The 25,976-nt window shown below is 43.6% G+C and overlaps 1 protein-coding gene across 9 annotated transcripts in view; it reads right to left on the bottom strand.

The window, feature by feature from the left end:
* The window catches only part of NAV2 (neuron navigator 2), a 775,852-nt gene that overhangs the window by 223,579 nt on the left and 526,297 nt on the right, over nt 1-25,976 (bottom strand). For 6 of the 9 annotated variants that reach the window (XM_055356422.2, XM_063711041.1, XM_063711042.1 and 3 more), the window contains 2 exons: nt 17,310-17,568; nt 5,075-5,235 (listed from right to left, as the gene is read on the bottom strand). In XM_055356422.2, the coding sequence (XP_055212397.2) occupies nt 5,075-5,235; nt 17,310-17,568 (420 nt within the window). Of the gene's footprint in view, nt 1-5,074; nt 5,236-13,075; nt 13,145-17,309; nt 17,569-25,976 lie in introns of all 9 variants that reach the window. The other 3 variants (XR_008669893.2, XM_055356423.2, XM_019037187.4) reach the window with 1 other exon arrangement.

Here is a 25,976-nt window from a genome sequence, read left to right as displayed (position 1 = left end):
GTACTTGGCCACCACCTTATGGAACAAGTGAATGAAAAATTTCATGTGAGTCTCTAGGCCTTTTCTAGCTAAGAAGTATTATATACTATCACTTTTTCTTTAGCTTCATATCTCAGTGGGTTGTTCTGTGTAACCAGAACTAAATTCAGTGATGATGGTAGGAGGGGGCATGATTTTAAGATAAATTCTTTAGGATTTCCCTACAAAGCATAAAGTGCTCTATGGGTTTTGAAAAGTTGCCTGTTACAATTTTTAATTCCCTTTTTTTTAAATTACACTTTAAGTTTTAGGGTACATGTGCACAACGTGCAGGTTAGTTACATATGTATACATGTGCCATGTTGGTGTGCTGAACCCAGTAACTCGTCATTTAACATTAGGTGTATCTCCAAATGCTATGCCTCCCCCTCCCCCCACCCCACAACAGGCCCCGGTGTGTGATGTTCCCTTTCCTGTGTCCATGTGTTCTCATTGTTCAATTCCCACCTATGAGTGAGAACATGTGGTGTTTGGTTTTTTGTCCTTGTGATAGTTTGCTGAGAATGATGGTTTCCAGCTTCATCCATGTCCCTACAAAGGACATGAACTCATCATTTTTTATGGCTGCATAGTATTCCATGGTGTATATGTGCCACATTTTCTTAATCCATTCTATCATTGTTGGACATTTGGGTTGGTTCCAAGTCTTTGCTATTGTGAATAGTGCCGCAATAAACATACATGTGCATGTGTCTTGATAGCAGCATGATTTACAATCCTTTGGGTATATACCCAGTAATGGGGATAGCTGGGTCAAATGGTATTTCTAGTTCTAGATCCCTGAGGAATCACCACACTGACTTCCACAATGGTTGAACTAGTTTACAGTCCCTCTTAATATTTTTTAAAAATTGGGACTAAATGTTGAAATATTTTTGTCACTTATTGACAGAATAATGAAATTCTAATTTAACTTACTGATGTCATTAGAACAATTCCTCCGAGTGAAATTCTTAGGTCAATGGGGTCACACATTAAAGCCTATGAATTGCAGGCTATGACATGGATGACCCTTGGGGACATTATGCTAAGTGAAATATGCCCATTATTTATATTATTCCATATTTTTATGCATATCCTATCACATTTTGATAGATAAAATTTTCTCAGTGTTTATTTTCCAAGCAGTCTTCTAAAGTGCTTTATAAGTAATTATTTAATTCTTCAGTAGCTCTGTCCCATACACAAAAAGACAAATGCTATGTGATTTCATTCACATGAGGTATCGAGAGTTCTCACTCATAAAAACAGAGAGTAGAATAGTGGTTGCCAGGGGCTGCTGGTGGGAGGTGGTGAAGGAGAGTTATTGTTTAGTGGGCACCGAGTTTCAATTTTGCAAGATGTTTCAATTTTCCAGGCATTGGCTGTACCACAATGTGAATATACTTAACATTATTGATTAAAATGGTGAAGAGGGTTAATTTTATGTTATAGGTATCTTGCCACTACTTTTTGAAAAAGTAGTCTATGAATTGGCTCACCTGACAGTGCAATGCCAGATCCCGACCCAGTCACGGTCTGACTCACTTACAGGAAGGCTTCGGTGAAGGAGCAGGGGTGATGGGATTACATCACGGACTTTACCTCACCTGAAAACAGTCCACACCTCAGCTACAGCACCCACCACAACAAACTGTGGCTTATCTGTTCACAAGAGCGTCCCTCCCCGAGACAGAACTTCTCAAGGTGAAGGACAAGAGGTGACCTCATCCAGGTACCTGTTGTGTCTTACCCAGGTGGTTATTTCACTCTGCATGTGGGCTGGCTACCTCAGGAGCTGCAATCAGCAGTTCAGATTCAAGGGAAACCAAGGACAAAGGTGAAGGAAATGCAGAAGTTTCTGAAAGTAAACTTCCACTGGCTTTTTACCTCAGGATGGTTGAAAAAGTTAGTATAAAAAAAAACCTGGGACAGCCCAGGGTAGGAGAGAGAATAAATGCACCCTTCTACAGACTGGGACCACCATCAGTTATTTTTATCATTGTGAATACTCACAGGAGTTTTCCAGCGTCACAGCTCACATAACACTCTCACAGGTACCTTATCCTCATAACAGACCTCCCCAAGGACAGGAAGAAGCCAGAGTTTGAATCCCGGAGTGGAACCTGGATACAATTCCAGTGCTTAGTTACCAGCGAGGGCAAGTTACTTAATTTCTATTAACCTCATTCTCTCTGCCTGTAAAATTGAGTTAACAGTATTTACCTCACAGAATATTTGTAAAGATCAGGTACCATACTGAAAATCAGGCCAGGCGCAGTGGCTCACACCTGCAATCCTAGCACTTTGGCAGGCCGAGGTGGGCAGATCACTTTTGTAGTGATCTGTAGTGGAGTTAGAGACCAGCCTGGCCAACATGGTGAAACCCTATCTCTACTAAAAATACAAATATTAGCTGGGCATGGTGTTGCACACTTGTAATCCCAGCCACTTGGGAGGCTGAGCTAAGACTGTGCCACTGCACTCCAGCCTGATTGACAGAGTGACACTCCGTCTCAAAAAAAAAAAAAAAAGAAAAAAGAAAGAAAGAAAAAGAAAAAGAAAAGAAAGAAAATCAAAGTTCCTGGCATATAATATGCACTTAATAAATAAGTATGATAGCTGGGCACAGTGGCTCACGCCTGTAATCCCAGCACATTGGGAGGCAGAGGCGGGCGGATCACCTGAGGTTGGGAGTTCGAGACCAGCCTGACCAACATGGTGAAACCCCGTCTCTACTAAAAATATAAAATTAGCCGGGCGTGGTGGCACATGCCTGTAATCCCAGCTACTAGGGAGGCTGAGGCAGGAGAATCACTTGAACCCGGGAGGCGGAGGTTGTAGTGAGCCAAGATCACACCACTGCACTCTAGCCTGGGCAACAAGAGCAAAACTCCATCTCTAAATAAAACAATTAGTATGACTTCCCTTTCTTTCTTCTGACACTAAAGTCTTTCCCTGGGACATTGCCTCTACTGGAATTTGCACCATGGTCCTTTAAGGGGCCTCGTTGTTCTCAGGCTGCTCAGAGCAGATAGGGGAGCCTTTGCCCAGGGCAGGGGCAGGTCAGTCACTGTCCTAGCATTGGCGGGCACACACGTAGGCAGCTGTAGAACACAGTATACTTCTACACCTGTTAAATCCACCAGGAACTTTTACCTTTATTTTCTCAATTTTTTGGACTTGAGTCTCACATCCATCTTTCAGACTCTTTTATGATAGCTTCTCCCCAAATCAGCATAGGGCAAGGGCAGACTGGCCCACGAGGAGAGGCCCAGCACAGGCTTTTCCTAACACCGTCCCAACTTTCTCCTCCTGTGCCAGCCAACCAGCCCTCAACAGGCGAAGCTTCAAGCATTTGTTTCCCACTTCCAGGGAAAGCACGGTATTAATCATGGTTCTGAAACCGAAGTGCCTGGGTTCAAATTCAACTCCATCTCTCACTATCCCTGATATGACTTCAGCAAGTACTTAACTTTTCTTTGCTTTAGTTTCATCTTTTGTAAAATAGGGGTAAAATAAGACACATGGTAGGTACTCATAAAGTTTAGCTTTTACACATCAATGTAAAAACACAAAACTTTCTATTACACACATATATATACACACAAATACATATATACATATATATATAAATGCATTGTGAAAGTTACGGATGGATATATATAGAATGGTGTGTATTTGTACTCTAAGGAGAATATGCAGGAGAACTTTTATCTGATACTTGTACCATTTTACAAGCATATATTATTTTTGTAACCTAAGCACACTTAAAAAACACATTGGTATGGTGAAGAAAAGGAAAGTGGGAGAGAAGAGGGCAAGGAAGCAGGAAAGGAGAGAGAGAAGAAGAGTAAAAATGGTTGCTTGAGGCAGAAACTAAGGGCTGGATGACAAAGTCTTGATAGGTTAAGACATCCTGGTGATGGCGTAGTGCCATTTGCAGAGTTCCCAGTGCCTTGGCTGGGAAACCTTTTTCCATACACATCTGTCAGCCCTGTATACACTTCCTTCATATGTAGGGAGGAAAAGATAGAGTGATTAGCAAACACTTGGGGGAACTCAGTTCCACTGAATCAAGTGACCCTGAGTTAGGGGAGAAAATGGCGGCAGTTCCCAGCTCATTCACAGTAGGAAGGCTGCCCATGTTCCTGGGGCACTTTAGGGAGTGAGGGGGCAGCTTTCCTGGATGTCAGGGAAATAGAGAAACACCATGTAGACAGCCCTAGGAATCCTCTACACCACCAGGTAGGAAATGCTTCCAGGAGACCTGGACATATTTCCTAAGGATGTCTAGACTACTTTGCCTAGAAGGAATGAAGGAAGGCTCTGCCTCTTTTTGAATAATCTTTGAAACTACCTTAGTTTCTCCAATGTCTCAAGAGATAGAGGCTGAAACAAGCAAAGGTTTGTTTTACTACATTCTGGGCAGGACCCCCATGGGACTATTCACTATTTTTCTCCATCCTAAAAACTCAGTACTGTGTATAGTAAAAAAAAAAAAAAAATCCATATCCTTTTATGGCAAAAGTTACATCATCACAACTCCTAGAGCAATGCTGTCCACTCCTTATATGTAGCCAAGATCTTCAATGAGCCAATCCACATTCCTGACTTTTTCAAAGGGTGAAAAACCTCTTGTTCCTAACTCCCCTCACATTATTTCTGACGGATAAAAAAGCTTATCACAGTTCACAAAATGCATGCTCCAAGAAGCTTGCATTTCTGAAAAACTACTTAATATATGGAACATGTTCCATGAAAATTTATTTTCAAATTCCAAATGCTATATTGCTTCTATGTATAGCCAGGTGTCTATGGGGCCCCACCCAAACAAAGATAGCAAATTATTTTTGCTAGTGACTATAACAATATTTTCCCCCACTTTATTAATACCTCTGGCTACTAAAGTTCCTGCCTACCAAATATGTCCTTGTAACTCATTCTCAACACAGATGCAACCCCTCCCCACGACCCAACCCAATTCACCCAAAGGAACTAGGTAGATGTGCTCTGAAGGAAAATACAAAAAAGGCTCCTCAAGAAGGTGACTCACCTTTCTCGTGGCTGCTTGGCGGTGGGGGTGGGGAGGTGACTGGTTTGGATTTATCATAGTTGTTAAAGCTCTGGCTGCGTCGGTTGTTAGCAGTAGTTGACCCTCCGCGTGTTTTGGCCTCGCTGCCTGCAGCGGATACCCTTGCAGTAGGACCTGGAAGTCTAAAATGCAAAAGCAACAGGATAATGCATTCAGTCTCAGAAGAATAACAGTGTGTAGGAAGAAGGAACTGCAACCATGCAGGAGGTAAAAGAAACTATCCAAGACATTGTTTGGAGGTTTGCCAGTCACAGAATTTGGTGGAACCATTACAAACATGTAGGCAAGTAATGACCCCAGCAAAGTCCAACAGCAAAATGTGAAGTTTCCCTTTGAGCAGAGAGAAAAATTTTGATGAAGAAATATGTTTGTGGATTAAAAATACAAAGTTCAACATGGCAAAACCCCATCTCTGCTAAAAATGCAAAAATTAGCCAGGCATGGTGGTGGGCACCTATAATCCCAGCTACTTGGGAAGCTGAGACAGGAGAATCACTTGAACCTGGGAGGCAGAGGTTGCAGTGAGCTAAGATCATGCCATTGCACTCCAGCCTGGGTGACAGAGTGAGACCCTGACTCAAAACAAAACAAAACAAAAACAAAGTTCATTTTTTTTTTCCCTCTGGGATAAGTATTTTTACTTTTTAATAGGGTCAAGCCAGTCATTTCTAATTCTATCAAGCATGGGACATTAAGGCCTCAGAGGATTCTAAACTGATAACCTTGTGTGTGCATCTCTTCTGATAGGTATAAAAACTGTTTGCCATAATCTGGGGTTGTAAGTATCAAGAAAAGGACAATTTATAGTGGTGAGAAGGTGAATTACTACCACTCAGAATCCAACATATCTGCAATGAAAACTTCAGGTTGGTTGGAAACACTTGCCCACACATATATTTCCCTTCAACACCTGATGACCTGTCTCCAAAGGCATTATTTTGAGGCTGAAGTACAACTTATCTGCACAGTAGATGGATAACATCATATATTCTTCCTGTAAAACTGGCAGGAATTTGTTGGCCTAAAGACAGACACACACTCTCCCTTTAAATAAAACACCTCATTTTGGGTGGTTTGGGAAATAAAGTCACCATCCATAATGTATCTAAAGATATTATGGCCCATTCACCAAAGAGTTAATGGTAAGACTCCTCAAATCAGAATTTTGGTCCAGGGAATTACTAAGCAGGCTGTTTCCAATAATTAAAGTTGAAAGATGAATAAATGATGAAATGTTTAGTTATATCTTTCAGCTGAAATCCACTTAGCTGTGTTTAAAAGCCACTGGAACCTCAGCTGACTAGCATTAGATCTAGTGATAAGTCTGAATTTTCAAGTCATAAAACTTTCAGCCTTCTCTTTCCATGCAAATCTGTAAGCACCAAAGAAGTCTACAGTCTGGAAGCATTTTAGATATAAGCAGGCAATCACTTTAAACTTTTTCTTGTTGGCTGGGCAAGAAAGATGGTTGTAGAGTAAACAGAGAACATGAGCTGGTGTGAGGGGACTGTAAAATTTATATAGTTAAAAAGAAGCTGGCCCAATTCCCTGACTGGGAGCTGGGAGAGAAGGAAAGGGGTTAGCTCTTCCCCCAGCAAGTTGCAGTGAGAATTACTTCCCACTGTGCTGCGAGGATTTGTCCCTTGGTTAATTTACCTCATCTCCTTTGGAGAGGACATTCACTCCACAAAGACAGGCACAGAACGGAGTACAAAATACTAGCAGTGCCAGTGCCTGTGTTTGGGGACCAGATGTGGCTAGCACATCTGGCCAAGGAGGTCCAGCAGTGGGATCTTAGTACCTCTTGGTTCTGCTTCCAATGCAAACAATGTTCTGCAAGTCCTTCAAGTCAGTGTTATCTGATTACTCACATCCAATGGAAGAGCTTCTGCAGGTGAAGATCTGGGCCTCCCTTGGGCTGGACTTTTTAAACCAGACAGAGTCTTTGGGAATCATTATGCCCACAGATAGGCCTAGAAAAGGATTATGGACTTGTTCCAAGATGATGTCACAGCAATGGTATTAAGTGGTGTAGGGGAACGCAGGTCACAGTATTCTACCACAGTGTGGAATTTGCAAAGAGCAGGGAAGCAAAAAGCAATGAAGAGGGAAAAGATGCATTCTTTCAGAGTTGCTGGAGAGCCCCTGCTGTGCTGACCCTAGGCTGAACCACAGCGGATTTTTAGGACAGGATAAGGACTTTATAGAGGCAAGCAATCAAAGCATAGGATGGGAAAGATACAACCTTAAATCAGGTAGGCAGTCTGGTCCTCTGTGAGGCAGCATGGTGTAATGGAGAGAATACAGGTTTTTCCATACACAAGACATTGGAGCAGTCTCATAACTTCTCTGAGATTCAAATTCCTTACCTGTAACTTTGGAATAATGATGAATAATGATTTACAGTTATACCCAATAGTTAACAGTTATACCATTGGGTATAGCTGTAAATCTGAAATGGCTTAATGTCCAGCCACTGTATGTTAGTTTCCTTTCTCGTCTTCTCCAGTGAACACAGGTTCATGAAGGGATTGGTCACTGGCATAAAAGAAACATGCTATGGCACAAGAAATAATTGGATAAATCAAGAAAATAGATGAGTCTAGGTTAAAGTATCGAGAGAACTGGACAAAAATCAATACACAAAAGTCTGAGATGAACATTTTCAAAGAGGCAAGATAGGCTTCGGCGAGCAGGGCTCATCATCTCCCTAGGAAAATTCCAGAAGAGAAACTGCTCAATCCAAGTATCTGTGGCTGACTGAGATCTTATACTTGGGGTATCTGTGGGCTCCACTCTCTGGAATGAAACATCCCTGGTTTTGGATTAACTAAGACAGTTCTGGGTTTTCCTTGGGTTGTCATGGTCAGATTCTTTTCACTGAGTCAGTGGCTAACTACTCTTTTGATGGGAGCAGCACATCGTTCAAATGGCTGCAGCATTGTGTCAAGCCTTTTGGGACATGGAGAAGGAGTTCTTGAGGACAGTGGACATGGCAAAGGGCAAATGGTTTGCATATAGCCGTCAAAAGCCACCAAAAAGCTCAAGCCAGCTCCTGTCCACCCCTGACCACTATCGCCTCTACACTCTAGTCAGGACAGCTCCCTGAACTTGATAAATCAGAAAACTGGATGGAGATCATGTACTTTTTCCCACCATTCAGAGAGAATCTATGTTGACTCTGTAGTTTAACACTTAGGTTCTGTTGTAAATGGGCTCAGATCGTTGCTAGCTCCAAAGTAAGCCCCCTCCGTCTGACATTTTCAGCAAAATTTGGTTCACAAACAAAGGCCATAATGACTGTGTGGTAGGTGGGAAGAAAGAAAAAAAGCTAAGCCCGGACTCACCCAGGAGGGAACCAAAACATCTCTTGGGATGATGAGTCCATCCACAAACTGAACTAATTCAGACTGAACTTTTAAGTACTGGGGTTCAAGTGCAGGATTTCAAAGCCAAAGGTGACCACAAGAACCTAAGACACCCAAGCAAACCTGGGAGGCCACTGGACTTTCTACAAACTGAAAGAGGCAGAGCTAGAATGCTCAATCTTACCCGGATCTCAAGGGGCTCGTCGACCCCAGCTGACATCTAGATTACACATGTATTGGTAAAATACGTGAAGTTCAGAAGGTATTCAGAGAACGAAATGAAGATCTCGGAGGTTGGTGAGATGATCAGGAAAGGTAGTGTGTAAAAGACCCCAGAGCAAGTCCGGCACGCTGAATGGGAATGTGGGTAGGGGATGGGAAAGCAGGGGGCAGAGCATGCCACTCTGAAGCAAAGCCTGTAGAAAGTACAGGGGAAAGAAAGAGCTGGTGTGTGCTGGGACTCGGGGGACAGAGTGGGAGGAAATGAGGCTAGAGAAGAAAGCAGGGCAGGGGAGGGAAGACTTTGTATGCTACACTATGGAGCTTGGACTTGGTCCTGCCCTCCAGGGATATGGTGTTAATTAAGGAGACTGAGAGCACAGGTAGAGGTGAAAAGCAGAATATCTTCCAGTTTACCAGTGGTGCAGAGCTGAGGCCTCTGGCTAACATTTTGAGATTCATTATTGGTAGCATCCTTGTGTATCATGGGAATGTCTATCAACCTTCAGTCTGGAAGCATCTGCCATCTGGAGCATTAGAATCCCTGTTTGCTGAAGAGCTAGGTCTTGGCTCCTGTGGAACAGCTGCAGGTATCACAACGGATGCTGCCTACTGGGCCTGCCTCACTGAGGCAGCGTGGTGAGAGGGGAGCCTGGCAGGTCAACCCTGCATCCCTTACAGCACCAGAAAGTCCCAATAGCTCCTTCCCAAGAGGAACCTGATCTCTCATAATCACTGTATGTCCAAACACAGTTACAAATAACAGAGAACACAGACGGGTCCTTTGAAACATATACATGTTGAGTTTTTAAAATATTAAGCTCAAGGGAAGTGGTGTAAGAGGTGGGGGAACAATCCTGCTGCTGCTGTTAGAGCCATGGTCAATTTCTCCAGCGTGTGCAGAGCCAATTAAGCAGAGCAGTAAAACTGTCATTCCCAGCACATAACCTACGAGTGCATCCTGGCTCCTCTGTTCCACGCGATGTACGTGCTGATGGCAAAAAAAACAGTTCTTCCCCCCAAAACCACTTCAGAGGCTGGGAGCAGAGGATGGCCCCTCCCAGGAAACATGGCAGCTTGTGTGCACACGCTGGGGTTTGGGGAGGGCGGTTATAATCAGAGATGCTTTTTGCCAGGCGAGATGATTACATACTAAATCTCTCATTTCCATGGCATCTGCTTTTCAGCCCAGCAGCTGGGCAGAGAGGACCAAACTACTAACCCCACTGCCTCTTTTCCACAAGATAGTTGCATACAGATCAATTCTGTGGGACTTTCTAGAGGCAGCCTGGTTGCCTTATCTGACCCAGATGAACCCAAAATACCAACACTGCCATATCTGAACTGATTATATGTCAGGACTAAGGAAAGACTTTATTAATTTATATTTATAATTATTCATTAAATGACTTTTTTAAGCCTCACAATGCTGCGAGCAAGGCAAGACTACCCCATTTGACCAATAAGGAAACCCAGGCTCATAGAGATCAAATCATTTGCCCAGGTAACACCATCAGTAAGTGGTAAGGATGGGCCTTCCCTTAGGTTTAACTGCACCTCATATCCACTATGCTTCTCTGCTTCCTGCAGGTAAAATAAGCCTCCCTGGGCTCACCAGGGAGGCCGGGAGGCAATAAGAGTGGTCAAAGGCAGAAGTCCATAGAGAGCTTTCACCCTTATATCAATTCCCTCCATACGCCCCTCCCCACATCCAGATTCAAGGGTGAGGCTTCCCATTCTTCTCAATACCCCTGGTGCCCATCAAAGTGTTGGGTTCTGGCAGGTGTTCCACCAATGCTTGGTCTCCAACAAGAGACCTATTTCCAGAGCTCCAGGGGAGGTGGCCTACTCTGCCAGAAGGGGTAGGACTGCTTCTTTTGGCAACCAAACTTTACTGCTGTGCTTAGTGGTGCTTGATCAGCTAAAATTCTTCACAGGATCCTGCTCAAGGCTGGGGGTGGGGAAAGGGGGGTGTAGAGAAGGCAAGGAAGAGCCTTCAAAGGCTTCATTTGAAACAAAGAAGCATCCCTTCATTGGCCTCAGCAGAGACAAAAGCGTATCTCAAAGAAACTCTAAGTGGGGGATATGACACTAAGGGAAAGCCAGATGTTGGCTTAGGGTAAACCCAGAAGCACTGTGCCCAGCCCAGCCTCAGGACAGGGTTGACATGCCCTCATCTTCCAGTGCTTCCTCTCTTCCCCCTGCCTTCTTCCATCATCTGGGACTGATAACAAATCATTCACGGGATGGGCATGTGCTTCCAATTAGATATTTCCCCAGCTAGCTCCTGTTTTCTTTATCTTGCAGGACTGAGCACATCATGGGAACAGGCACTAAATTTCAGGTTTCCTCCCAGCTCATCCCTCCCCTTTCCTTTCCTATGTATGTGCATTTGTGTGACATTCAACCTAACTGAGAAAGGACCAGTTTGCCAGAGCAGTGGGTGTCCACTCTGACTTGGGCCTGGTGTTGTTAGGGAAAGCAGCCACTTTCTGCATGGCTACCAGAAGCGGTGACAAACTTGGGTTCCCTATTGTCCTCCTCCACCGAGTCTGGGTAACGTGTGGACTTGCTCTATGGAGAAGCACACTGCCATACGGTTTCTCCCCTCGCCAGCCAGGCAGAGCCTGACTTGGGTCTCCCCAAGTGTAAGCACTTCAGAAAACCAAACTCTAGGTTTGGCAGCTCAGTGGCTCACACCTGTAATCCCAGCGCCCTGGGAGGCCAAGGCGGGAGGATTGCTTGAGCCCAGGAGTTGGAGACCAGCCTGGGTAACATTGAGAGACCCCACCTTTACAAAAAAAAAAAAAAATTAGCTGGGTATGGAGGCATGTGCCTGTAGTCCTAGCTATGTGGGAGGATTGCTTGAGCCCAGGAAATCAAGGCTGCAGGGAGCCATGATAGCGCCATGAGTCTAGGTTAAAGTATCAGAACTGGACAAAAATCAATACACAAGAGTCTGAGATGAACATTCTCAAAGTGCATCTGCACTCCAGCCTGGGTGACAGAGTGAGCAAGACCCTGTCTAAAAAAAAAAAAAAAAAAAAAAGAAAAGTAAACTCTGGCTAGGAAAGGCACCTAGAGGCTAACACACTGGGGTAGCAAGTGAGCAGTTATTTTGTATGTATTTGTGATAAATGAAGACAGACATGAGTATGGATTTCCCTTTCCATACTCAATAAGAATACGGAATTCAATGAAATATAAGAATAAGAATTCAATAAGAATTCAATGAAAAATAAATACCAGTCATAATAAGGAGATTCTACTCCAGCAGCAATTTCTGTTAGGATGCCACAAGGGCAGTGTGAGAGAAAAAGCCAAGAGTAGTGGTTGAAACGTAAGATTTTAAAAAGCAGCCTCAACAACCACAGAGATACCAGAATTGAAGGAGAGGGAAGAGAGTGTATCACTGTGGTTATAGTGAAGGTTCTGAGTTAGACTACCTGTGTTCAAATCCTGGTTCGTCCATTTTTTATGTGTGTGGCCTTGGGCACAATGACATAACTTCCTAAATTTTAGTTTCCTCATCTGTGAAATGGAGACAATAATATGACCTACCTCATGAGGCCTGGCATGAGGATGATATAAGATGACACATTTGAACTTGTGTGTTCAATAAATGTTAGCTGTTGATACCTTGAAAATAACAGTAGAAGCAATGATGCAACATGATATAACTGGCTTTTCCCATACCATAGGATGGGTCCTCATAGGAGGCAGCAGACAGGTTAAAGTCTGAATTAAGAGAACTAGCTCGTGAGCAAGCCTATTTTTTATTTTCAGGGAACCGAGGCGGTCTCCATGGCACCTAAGAGCATCCAGAAACAAAGACGAGACATAGCTGCCTTGCTGTTTTGTCTCCTCTGCCCAATATGGATTCATGCTCAAGTCTTTATAACTCAAGAGAAAACCAAACCCACATTAGTAATTTTAACAACAACAACAACAACAACACAAAGCACAACACACATAAATGAGATGCAGGCGAGGTGGGATTAGGGCCAGGACGAAGCAGGAAGCAAACTCATCATAAAACCACTATAAAAACTATGTAGAAACTCACCTTTACCTAAATCAGAATGGATTCTGATGACAAAGCAGTCAAAGCCGAAAGTCAAGAAAATGCGAAACGTCATGTACACCTCAATCTCACTTGCACTCTGTCACTCCCCCCACACACACTTGCAACAATCCCATGGCCACTTTCAAAGCTCTGCACCATGGGACCATTAGCCAAAGCACATTTAGTTTTCTCGAACTGCAAACATGAAACGAGGAGAGGACCAAAGGCAAACTCAGCCAGAACAGAGGGAACAATGGAACAGTGGGTTGGGATTAAACCATGCTTTGCAGGACACAGAGAAAGTCTAACCTAGAGATCTTTTTCTGACCCAGAGTGAAGCGGATGATTTTGCTTTGAGATGAGTCCTTGGATGATGCACTGCATGATAGGAAAGAAAAAAGTGGAAGAGCTGAATGAGGAGAGAGAAGATACATTAGACACACAAATCCTAAGAGTCTTCTGACAACGGGGATGTTGCTGTTTCTTTCCCCCTGCCCACTGTTTTCTATGACACACAGCTTTCTTTCTAGATCTCAGTTTACTGATTTGATAGATTTCCAATGTGAAGAAACTGCTTTTAAGATTATCTAAGAATGCTTGTGTGTATGTATTCATGTGTGTGTTTCTTTAAACATCAAATGTCTTTCTTGCCTTAAGGCCTTATTCTCAAAATATGGGGTACCTAACAAGTAAACAAACTTTATGCCTTTCTAAAGTATTGAGATGTTTCTATTTCACATGCTTGTTCTACTGGGGTGCTTTTCAGATGAATGTCCTCAGTATCCCATAAAGGTGACCCAAAACAAGATGTTTGCAAACCTATATCCAGATGTTGCTGGCCTTGGGAATTTTTGCTTTTAATGCTATAGAAATGACCATTTAATGCTTGTTAAACTCACTAAATTCTGTTTTTCTTGTACTATAAATTGGTACATATAAAGAATTTTAGTTAGGCTTAATAAAAGAAAAAGTTAAACTTATTTACTGCTTTCTGAAAAATAGAAATATTTATCTTTCTTGCATCCATACATCCTGTACCATGTTCATGAAAGGATCTGAGGTAAGAAATAATTTATTGGTTTTACTAGCCTTAGGCAGTGAAGAGACAGAGGAGAATAGAGAAAAATATAAAGTCATTTTCTGGATTATTCTTTAACAACTGAATACTGATTATCTGTGTAGACGCAGATGGAGGAAAAAAAGCAAGTCCTGGAGACTATGCTCCTCTCCTGGACTCTAGACCAGTGGGGAATTTCACGGGGTGAAATGTGGATTAAGTTCTTGGCCACCACGTCAGTTATGAGATGAGCTAAGGGGAAGAAGCAAAGTGAGCCTCTATGAAGCTGTCATGGAAGATTTGCTCTGATTCCTTCATGCCAGTGGAGCAAAAAAAAAATCTCAGATTTTCTTTGCCAACTTCCATAGCTCCTTTACTAGCAAACTTCATGGAAAGTTGTCCAAGCTTTAGTATTTGCTACCCCCCAGGAGTGCTGAACCTAGATAGCTTCAAAATAGTTTTTAGGCAGAGTTCTAACAGAAAAACAAAACAAACCTGGCATGTGGGGGGTTTGCATCAACATTTGACATTAATAATCAAGGTTCCAAACCACTGCCCTTGGAATTTTGGTTATCAAAGATAGAATTTGGAGACCGAGCCACTGATGTAATTTTATCATTCTTAAATTTATAGCCAGAGTGTTAGCATGGGATAGCATATCCCTAGACCTTGAGAACAAGATTATCCTTTGGAAATACAATTAGAAAGTATCAGGATATAGTGAATAAAACCAGTCTTCTGCAGAAGTAACCCAACCTGGGCAAGATGAAGGGGTGAGGACATACAGCAACTCCAAAGCCCAGTCTATGTCACCACTGTAGGGTCAGGGGGCCATGATGGCAGGACACTTTGTAGCTGGAATAAATGAATGTAAAAACCTGACTCAAGTAAGTTTGGCTCTTCTTTAGGTAAAGCACTCGTTAGTAGTAGGATGTTTTGGCTTACTGGGAGATGGGTGCTCTGACTGGAATATCTGGTTATTTTAAGAAAACAAACGCCTACCATGGAAATGGATGCCTCAGGTTAGCAAAGCTCAGTGACACAAGCCACTATTTCTCAATGCATGTTCCTTGGAACCCTATGCAGTGAGATGCTCTATAAAATAAGAAGAGTGACATGGCCAGGTTTGTAGAATGCTCCTTTCTGTGTCACCACCTGTCTGAACATTCATAATGCATACCTGCTCTCCTGGGCTTCCTCATCTCAAAGAATAATACCACCACTTACTTAACTGTTCAAACCAGGAATCTAGGCTTTATCTGTGATTCCTCTCTTTCCATTACTCCCGAGAGTTAATCTGTTTGCAGGCCTCTTGGCTCAACCCCCTAAGGATTCAGAATTGGTCCAACTCTATTTTTGCTTCTATTACCTTGGCCCAACTCATCTATAGGATTGCAAAGTCCTCTCAACTGAGGTCCTTCCTTCCATTCTTGCTCCTCCACAATCTCATTCTCCAAAGAGAAGCAAAGGTGGATTTTTTGACCTGCCAATCAGATCCAGTCTTTCTACTACTTTAAGACTTTCCCATGGCTTCCTGTCACCCTTAGAATGGAGTCCAAACCCTATCCAGTTTAACTGGTACTCTATGACGCGGCCTGAGTGCCACAGCTATGTGCAACTCCAGGGACCACAGGTCACACTGTCATTCACATAAATGGTAGCAGCCCTCTCTCCTTCCAAACTACCTTAACACTGATCCCTCTCCTCCCCTACTAAGCTGTAATAACCTTGTTTATGCTCTTCCAACACACCAAGCTTACCCTTCATGTCCTGAGAGAGACCTTTCTATCAACCAAACCTAAATTAGCAACCCAGCCCCTCTGAATCCCATCATCTTATTATAATACTCACCACTATCTGATAGCTCCCTTTCCTGTTCATGTGCTTGTTTGCCTGCCTCCTCCAGGAGCAAAGGAGAGCAGGCACCTTGGCAATCTCATTCATTCTTGACTCCCAAGTGCCTAGAACAGTGTCTGGCACGTGGGAGGCTTAACACCAATTAAATAAACAAATGCATATTGGCAGGTTCAAGGATCTCAGTAGACCTACAATGACAGCCATATAACAATTTAACCCAAATTATCTCCCAATATTTTCCCCCCACAGAACTGCAATATGACCCAAGTTAACATCCCAGGGAATAAGCACTCGGCAGAATGCAGTCTGGGAAATGACACCCTGATCATTTAAATAACCCATGTCCATCAGGGAAGCTCTGACTGGGAGTGACTCCCACTCAGGCAGTTCTCCAGGGAAAGGGTTTGGCAACTGGCTGATAATGCTGTCTGTTCCTCATTGCTAGTCCAGGCATCTCTCCCACCCCACAAATTTCCATAATGCAAACTGGATATAATTAGATAATTAATTACGGGACCTGATTTACATTACACCCATCAGTGCTGGTTTTAACATCATCACAACTGGGAAATAGCACTTCTCATGGGGAAAAAAGAAGGCTGTAACTGTCTATAAGGCAGCAGCTGTGTTTGAGCGGCTTTGTGCTCTGCCCAACTAAATGGGTAATAAAAGGTATATCAAGGTGTGTGAGAAGCCTTATGATTATTAATGCTGGTGCTTTGGGGGAATGAAGAGAAAAGTCCATTACTCTTCAGCACACATTGGGTGAAATCAAGCAATCAATCTGATCAGTGACATTTAGGGTTTATAGCTGAAGTCTTGTGGCTTAAAAGAAAACAGTATGAACTTTTCTGTAGAACTTGACCTCAAGTCAAAAACTCTAGTTCCTAAAGTCTTCCTTTTTTTTCTACCATTAAGACAAAAGTTTTACAGGGTGATGTTATTTCCATTTAGCACAGTAGAGGGTAACTACAGTGGCAATTGGCTTGTACCTGGTGAGTATGACTGGCAAACGTCAGTCCCCCTGGGAACAAAATCCAGGCCCTAACCCTGCAGATCACTCCTGCACTGTGGGACTCTCCCTATCTCAGTTCAACACAACACAGTCACATTTAATGGTAACTGCTCCCGTTAGGCGATACTGCCCCGCTCAGGGATGGCTGCCTCCTTCCCTTGCCACCTTTCTTTGGTGCCCTCTATATTTCTGTTCTGGCAAAGCAGAGGCATCCACAGGAATAGAACTTTTACCTCCACTAAGTAAAACTACTCTCATTTATAACACTGAACATTCAGCTTGTAGGGAGACACACAAAAGGTGTTTGAAGTCTATTTTAGGGGCTGTTTATTGTCTACGAGCATGTGTGTAATGGGCCGTAGTAATAGCAGGAGCAGGTAATTAGCTTTGGCTGCTGGCAATTCTGACCTATAAAAAGCATACATCTCTGCCAGACACAAGAAGGGCTCCTCACTGCATGCATTTCAAGGCCATGCTAATTTCCCACTAACCACTAGTAGCTCTCAGCATTGAAGAAGCACAAATGAAAAAGCCATACAGGATAGCCTAGAGATTGGTTGGCGTGGAGGAAGGTGCCTGAAAAACAGAACCATCAGTTGGCAAGGAGCCCCCACCTGGACTGCATTTCAGCTTGTGCTTTTGACTGCTGATGTGGCGCTGGCTGGTGAGGCTGGCACGGGGCTTGGGGAGTGACCGGCACCTGCTGCTGAGGGGTGCCAGCCTGGCACTGGGAGGGGGCCCCGGCCACCTGGGATACGGCAGGCGGCAGAGGTGAGGAGAGGTGCTGCTTCTGGGGCTGCTGCTGCTGCTGCTTGTATCGGGAGAGGCTGAAGAAGAGGCCTAGAATGGCCTTGAGGTTTCCATTCCTGATCTCTGCAAGACAATAAAGAGACTCTTGTCAGATGGGGAGCTCTTCTTCCTGTTCAATGGGCTGTTTCAGTCGGCACGTGAGTTTGATTTCTTTAGGATATGACAGGCTTCCTGAACACTTCATTGGTATCACAGTCAATTAAAATCAGGCCTATACCACAAAGAAATTAGCTTATTCTCGCCATTAGGATTAGAGTGGATACAGGAGGCAAGTTGCAACTGGATGTCTGGTAGGTGCCAAGAGGAAATTCTCAGTAAGGACACCAATGAAAAAGCAAGCGTCTCGAGCAAGACCGTGCTTGTTCTACAGGCAGGGGATGGAGGAACTCTGGCACTGGGGAAGCTCATGGGTCTTCACAGTGCACTTGGCTTCTGCCAAGTCCATGTTCTAAGCTTCAAGCCACAGTGAGTGTGCCAAGTGGCTGCTGTCCCACTCCATGATCTGTGCTCTGCTTTCCCCAGTCGTCCTACTCTCAAATACGTGGCTCTGTGTCCCCCATCTGCTGAACAGATAACTCTAATTTGGGGTGGGTATAGGATAGGCTAGAAGGACTTGCTTCCATAATGGACTCATACAAAATATTCCCTACATTAAAAGAAATTAGAACAGAGTGGGAATAAATTTTTGTTTTTATTCCAGACAGTATTTTTCAATGTTAAAATGCATTTGCCTCAAAGTATGCATAAAGAGTTGCAGAGGAGAATAAAATATTTATTCACAGGCAAAGGCTATGGCTCACGAGGGGCTTCTCCTTGGGAGATCCCTCCTTTCTATGCAGTTAACACTAGATGCAGATGGCCAGAGTCTGAGCAGACCCTGAGAGTGAAGTTCTGGGGCCACTGAGCACGAGGGACAGAGGAAAGGGAACCTTGGTGGCAAACTTACTCAACACTCTCTGCTTTCCTGTCATCCTAGGATGGGTTTTTCTTAACTGGCAAGGGGGAAAAGACAGATGTGAAGCAAGAAAGCTTCAAAGGCCTTGTTAGAGGGGTAGGTAATGCACACTTACAGGTTAGCCCCGGGCTGGGAAAGAGGCTGCTAGTGAAGGAACAAGAGTTTCCTCCAAGGCTTAGTTGAGGGGCAGAAAGTATGAATGGAGTCCTTTCAGAAGCAAGCTCCATTCCACGCAGAGGAGGAAGTGCGCCCTGCCAGTGCCTTCCTCCCAGTGTGATTTGCTGATTAGGTCAGGCTGAATTACTTCCCTTGGAGCATCCCTTTCTCCAGGCTCTGAAGAAACTGACAATAAAAACTTCCAGAATCCAGCCTTCACACCCTACTTTGGGAGCTAGCAGATTCTGATCACAGGACAAAGTAGACAGGAGCATAGCATTTGGAAAACCTAAGCCATGAGTTCCAATCTGTATTCTTACCACTTCTTAATTGTGCAACCACAGGCAAGTCACTTAACCTCTCTGGGCCTCAGTAAAAGAGCAATATGGACACCACTTTGCCCCATTGCACAAGGTTGTTTTGCAGAACAAATGGGAGCACTTAGGCAAAAGCACACTTTAAACAGTGAAGTCCTTCATTCATCTTGGTTATTATATGACTATAGCCCCAGAATCCTGAATGAGATTCTCATACAGCTCCAGCTTCATACCTTAAAAATGACAGTTTTTACTATGGTGACCTTTTAACCTATTGTGCTAACTATGACACTTTTGAGAATGAAGGCCAGGGAGTGGGGAGCTCTTAATCATACCAGGACCGCAGTTGATAGCCAGGACTGATGTGGACAAGTCAGGATGCAAAGTCACTGCTCATAAACCACTCTGTGTGATGTGTGAAGCAGAGAAATGTCCAAGGGGTGGGCCAGCCCCTCAGTCTTTTTTGATAATTCAGCTTTAATCCTTCAGCCATGCTTCCTTCCCCACACTAAGGAAACCAAATGAGAGCCACACACCTGTAGCATGCTTCCAAATGTTCTCAGTGGTACATGAGAATCACAGAGTGTGAGGCTTGGATGAAATAATTCAGCTGGCTACTCACTTTACTTATGGGAAAACAAAGGCCCACAAGGTGAAGTGACATATCTATAGTCACCCAACTGGGCAGTGACAAGAGCTAGGGACAGAATCAAGATAAGCCGGCCAGGCGTGGTGGCTCACGCCTGTAATCCCAGCACTTTGGGAGGCCGAGGCGGGTGGATCACGAGGTCAGGAGATTGAGACCATCCTGGCTAACACGGTGAAACCCCATCTCTACTAAAAACACAAAAAATTAGCCTGGCGTGGTGGCAGGCGCCTGTGGTCCCAGCTACTCAGGAGGCTGAGGCAGGAGAATGGCATGAACCCGGGAGGCGAAGCTTGCAGTGAGCCAAGATCACGCCACTGCACTCCAGCCTGGGCAACAGAGCAAGACTCTGTCTCCAAAAAAAAAAAAAGAACAAAAAAAAAAAGAAAAAAGGAAAAGAAAAAAAAAAAAAGAATGAAGATAAGCCAAGCAAGGTCTGACACGCTAGTTAGTGTCTATTAAAGTTAAGAAAACAATTTCCTCTCAAAACTGAATTCACTGGAGGGAGAAAGTACTGCCAATTATGGGGATAGATGAAATCTATGTAAGATTTATTTTTAGTACCTTTTACAGTTATCCAGTCATATAGTTTATAACAATAAGAGCTATTATTAACCAGTGTGTATCAGGCTAAGCTCTTTATATGCATGATCTCATTTAATCCTTCCAATATGGGAAGTGAGTAGGATTATCCCTCTTTCACATAAGGGGAAACAGAAGCTCAGAAAGGTTTTATGACTTGTCCAAGGTCATAAACACTGGAGCTTGGATTTGAATCTAGGTTTTCCGACTCAGGGTCCAGTTTCCTAACACTGTGTAACTTGAATTACTTGTATAGCCATCATGTTTTATTTTAATAAATAAAATAAATGCTAGCTGGTAGGCATTTGAGTATTCTTTATTTAAATAAATAATTATTTTTTATTGATAAATATTTTTTATTGATAAATATATAAATATATATAAATATATTTAATGTTTATTTTATTAAAAATAAATAAATAAATAAATAAAATCCTAGCTGGTAGGCATTTGAGTATTCTTTATTTTTCTGGGATGTCAAATATTCTGTGATGCATTTTTTTTTTTAACCATGCAAGAAAAAACAGGAGAGGAACTAACAATTCAGCATACCTGGAGGATCAGGGGCCATCCACTGCAAAAAGTAGGCACGTTCACATCAGCTCCCTGCATAACCTACCAGCCCAATCCCAGTGCAAACAGCATCAGTCCTGTTGTATTTTCTACCTACCATTGTCATTTAGTCATTTATTGATCAGAATGGCCATTGTTCCCTAAAACATTTTTTTCATTTGTCAGAGACTACAGTGCTCCTCCAATAAATATATTTCCTCTTAGGAGGCAGCATTTTTATAACAAACATCTCTCATTTTTTGGAGCCAGAAAATCTTGTGGTTAAATCTCTATAGTCCATCGTTTATACACTTTAAGATTTTACAGGATTCAATCTCTCTGAGCCTCAGTTTTCTTCTTTAAAATGGTCATATGTCCTACTGTACCTTTCCTATAGGATTGTTATGAAAGTTAATTGAAGATTAAATGAGAAAATGAGGCCAGGCATGGTGGTAAACTCCTGTAATCCCAGCACTTTGGGAGGCCGAGGCAGGCAGATCACAAGGTCAAGAGATTGAAACCAGCCTGGCTCACATGGTGAAACACCGTCTCTACTAAAAATACAAAAAATTTGCCAGATGTGGTGGCACATGCCTGTAGTCCCACCTACTTGGGAGGCTGAGGCAGGAGAATCGCTTGAACCCGGGAGGTGGAGGTTGCAGTGAGCTGAGATCACGACACTGCACTCCAGCCTGGTCAACAGAGCAAGACTCCATCTCTAAATAAATAAATAAATAAATAAATAAATAAATAAATAAATAAATAAATAAAAAAGAAAGAAAGAAACTGAGTGCACCTAGGATACTTCCCGACTCTGTACTTCCCTTTTTTGGCTGAGAAAATGTGGCCATTCTACCTGCAGCCTCCTCAGAACCCACCACAGAGCTCTTCACCCAAAGGAAGCCTAAGAAGTGGTCCATTCTCTCTGCTCATCCCCTGTGTGCCACAGTCGCTGGTGTCCAGAAAGGAAAACTACGAATGATCTAACATTAGAGAAAACTCAATGGTAATCTTTCTGGTTTTAAAAACAGTTTTACTGAGTTATAGTTTCATAAAATTAAGTATACAATCTAATGATATTTAGTAAATTTAGCAAATTCTAGATTTAAAATATTTCTATCATCCTAAAAAGATTCCTTGTGCTCATTTACAATCAATCCCCAAACCCACTCCCAGGCAACCACTAATCTGCTTTCTGTTTCTACAGATCTGCCTTTTCTGGATATTTCACATAAATAGAATCATGCAATACAGATGGTCCCCAACTTGTGATGGTTTTACTTACAATTTTTCACCTTCACTATGGTGTGAAAGCAATAGGCATTCAGTAGAAACTGTACTTCAAGTACCCATACAGCCATTCTGTTTTTCACTTTTGGTATGGTATTCAATAAATTACATACAATATTCAACACCTTATTATAACATAGGCTGTGTGTTAGATGATTTTGCCCAACTATAGGCTAATGTAAGTGTTCTGAGCACATTTAAGGTAGGTTAGGCTGAGCTATGATGTTCAGTAGGTTAGATGTATTAAATGCATTTATTTTCAACTTATGGTGGGTTTATCAGGACGTAGCCCTACAGTAAGTTGAGGAGCATCTGTATCTAGTTTTGTTCGTTTTGAGACACAGTCTCACTTTGTCATCGAGGCTGGAGTGCAGTGGCGCAATCCCAGCTCACTGCAACCTCTGCCTCCTGGATTCAAATGATTCTCCTGCGTCAGCCTCCCGAGTAGCTGGGATTATAGGTGCATGCCACCATGCCCGGCTAATTTTGTTGTTTTCAGTAGAGATGGGGTTTCACCACATTGGCCAGGCTGGTCTTGAACTCTTGACCTCAGGTGATCCACCCACCTCGGCCTCTCAAAGTGCTGGGATTAAAGGCGTGAGCCATCGTGCCCGGTCTGCATCTGGCTTCTTTTACTTAACATACTGTTTTAAGGTTCATCGATGTTAGAGCATTTGTCAGTTTTTATATTCCCATCATATAGATACACCATATTTTGTTTATCCATTCACCAATTGATGGACATTATAACTGTTTAATTTTCTTTTCAGATTACAAAAACTCAAGAGTGCTGAATGTGCTGACAGCCACACAGTTTCTACCATGGGTGGTCTATAACAGACAGTATCTAAAATAGCTAGAATTATATTCTTTCCACATTTCCAAATGGTATTTGTCTGTGTTCCATGAGGCTTGGTAAGCCAGCTCCACAGGAAGCCTAAAAAAAACCCCAAAGCCCCACAAGAATGTTTCCCTCATGACATTCCCCAAGGCTTTGGAAAAGGAGTTACTATTTTGTATCTGATTGACCTCACTTTCTGGACTTCTAGAGAAGGAGAAACATGTAGATGTAGAGAGAACTGACTTGCCTGAGGAGACACTAGCCAGTTGTGGCTAAACCCAACCTGGAGCCCTGTTCTTTCTCTTCCTGTGGCCACTCTTGTGGCAACAGAAAAGCAAATTGCATGGGCCATATTCTCATATTCCAATTTCTATTTGAATTAGTATTGCCTTGACTCCACTTTCTTTGGGTTCTGACTAATCGCTTTCTTCCCACTGGCTGGTCCTAATCTGCATAGATGCTGTGGGTAATGTCAGGCATGAAGAGTAAGATAAATAGGAGTTATTTTCTTTCAACATTTTTAAAGAGAAACTTCAGGCTTGGTTTACATGGCACAAGTGCTGAAATAATCTAATACAAAGAAACCTGCTTTGTAGGGTATAAGGGATTCAAAGCCAAAGGGAGGGCTGTGCAAACCACAGAGCTGCAGAACTCCTATTCAATTCCTCTGAGCCATGGTTGTGTGAGGTTTACCCAGCTGATTAAGGACTGTGGATTCTGCAGCATTGTCCCTGCAGTTGGGCCGGCTGCATAATCAGCATTCACCACTTAACTTGCCCCTCCACTCAACAGCCCTCTGTGTTCTTGCTGCTCTCCAAGTCTGCCAATCACTCTACCCACAGGAGAAGTGGGATGAGAGGATGGGAGCAGAGCCTATGGGGACCCTTCTGCTAAGAAACAGAAACTGAAGGTCTCAGTCAATGCCATACTCAGGTAATATAGGTAGGAGGAAATGGAAATGTTCCACCTGCTGCTTTCACCGTACGGGTCCAGAAAGACCTCCTGCTTTCTAGCTTGGGATGAAAGGAGGAGAAAACTCAGTACCTAGATCTCTGGCCATCAGGGCAGCAAACCCAGGACTGAGCTAATCAAATCAGCAACTGGTTTCACTTCAAAGCATACACTCCTTCCACCTGGAAGGATGTTCCTACTTTTGTTTATCCAATGTCTGCAAGGTTTCCCCCCATCATATTAATATTACCTATGCCTGATCTTCTGTCTAGATTTCCTTTCACCTTCCTTTTCTGTCTGGCAAATGCCTATTCATCCCATGAAATCTGGGGGGAAACGTCCCACTTCTGTGTAGCCCCACTGAGAGCCCCAGCAAAAGTTGATTTGCCTGTCTTTGGTCACCACCGGATCCTGTGCTTACCACTAACACAGCTCTGTCTTATTAACTGGAATCAAGGTTAGTTTAATACGACTGGCTTGATCACTGGTGTACCCCAGTGCCTAGCACTGGGCCTGGCATACAGGATGTGTCCAGGAAACATTTGCTGAACTAGATAGAATATGCCTTACTCCCCAACCTCCACTTCTCCATTGCAGGAGGATGGGCTCAGGGCCAGATAGCACAAACCCCAGGTGTTCTCAAAATGGCCAGAAATAAAGGCCATCCTTCCTCACAGGGGCAGGTTTACAGATGGCTGTGACAGGTGGTGTGTTCTGGGGAAGGGTTGGTGGGGGATCTTGAACATCACCCCAGGGCAAAGGGAGGCCCAAGCTCACAGGACTCTGGCACATCTCCAAGAGCAAATAGATGGGTTCAATCTTCAGGAAAACTGACGGGGCAGGGAGGCCTAGTCCAGGGAAGTTCCCCAAACCAGCAGCACCTCCATGGGGCTCACTCAGGCCTGCAGCCTCTGCCCCCAAGCATCCGCCGTCTGTGCCCTAGAACAAAGGCTCCCTGTGGCTCTCTAGCAGGCGGGTCGGGGCAGGCCTGAGCTGCTGAAATGCTTTGAGGACAGGTGCATACACCCTCCTGAGTGCAAACCCAGCTTTAGACTGGGAAAGGGTGGAGATGTATCTATGGGGCCTTCCAACTGCTGATGTTTTCTTCATCAGAGAAGGAGCCTCAGGGCACTCAGTCATCTTCAAAAGGAGAACAAAAAGCATTAAATCTGCATTACTTTTTAATACACCACACTGCTTTGCTAGTAGTTATGCAGGTGGATAGAAACATAGGCAGTAATGTGCAGTAGCACACACCAGGCCTTTGAATCAGCAGATGTGGGTAGTTTAGCCACTGCTGATCTTGTGGGCCTCCTTTTTATAATGTGCAGCTTAATCTCTTTGGGCCTTGGTTTGCTCATCTGCATGAGGGGGATAATACTAATACTGACCCCATAAGGTTGCTGGGGGTACTAAATAAGATATAAATATGCACAGCACTTAGCTCAGTGACTGACATGTGGTAAGTTCTCAATAAATCTATTCCTGTAATGTAACATGATGTCAAGTGAGATATTGCCTGTACCCTGAAATTATGAATAAGGCCAAATTTGAGGATTAAAGGCTGTAAGTACCCTTGCTTTTTATAAGTTTGAGAATGTGGCAGATGTTGGGGCCACTTTCCCAAAGGAATGCAGCAGTTCACATTTTTACCACTCATATCTTCATCACTCCCCAACCTCCAAAAAATATAAGAAGATCTAGATGACAGAATGTCATTTTGGGGAGACAATGTTTGATGTTTGATGATCATGGAGAAAGGATATTTTCCTCCCCTCACCAAGGAGGCAAGGCAGCAGAGTCCTTGGGCCCCTTGAAGTCAAGGGAGTGGTAGCTCTAAGAATTGCTCAAACTGGGGGTGCTGGCAAGAAGGAGGGCCTGGCATTCCAGTCCCAAATTGGACATCCGCTTAGCAGAGACTTGGCTGATCTGCCTCTTGGCCACCTGAGTGGGGAAAAGAACCGGAGAGAGACTGTCTGGTGGGGGACTGCTGCCAGGTGACAGGAGGCCTTGCAGTTCCACCCACTGCAAGTGGAAAATGGAGCCCCCACGTTCCTGCTAGTCCTATGGTAGGTACCGGAGGGATCATAAGACTGAGGTGAAAGATCTGGCCAAGTCTCAAAGAAGACCACCAGTGCCCAGGGAGCTACATGGGAGTAAGTCCTGGTCAGCAGGGCCTGC

The sequence above is a fragment of the Gorilla gorilla genome, chromosome 9 (genome assembly GCF_029281585.2).
Source record: "Gorilla gorilla gorilla isolate KB3781 chromosome 9, NHGRI_mGorGor1-v2.1_pri, whole genome shotgun sequence".
In the NCBI taxonomy this organism is placed as follows: Eukaryota; Metazoa; Chordata; class Mammalia; order Primates; family Hominidae; genus Gorilla; species Gorilla gorilla.
This window is presented reverse-complemented; position numbering and strand designations above follow the sequence as displayed.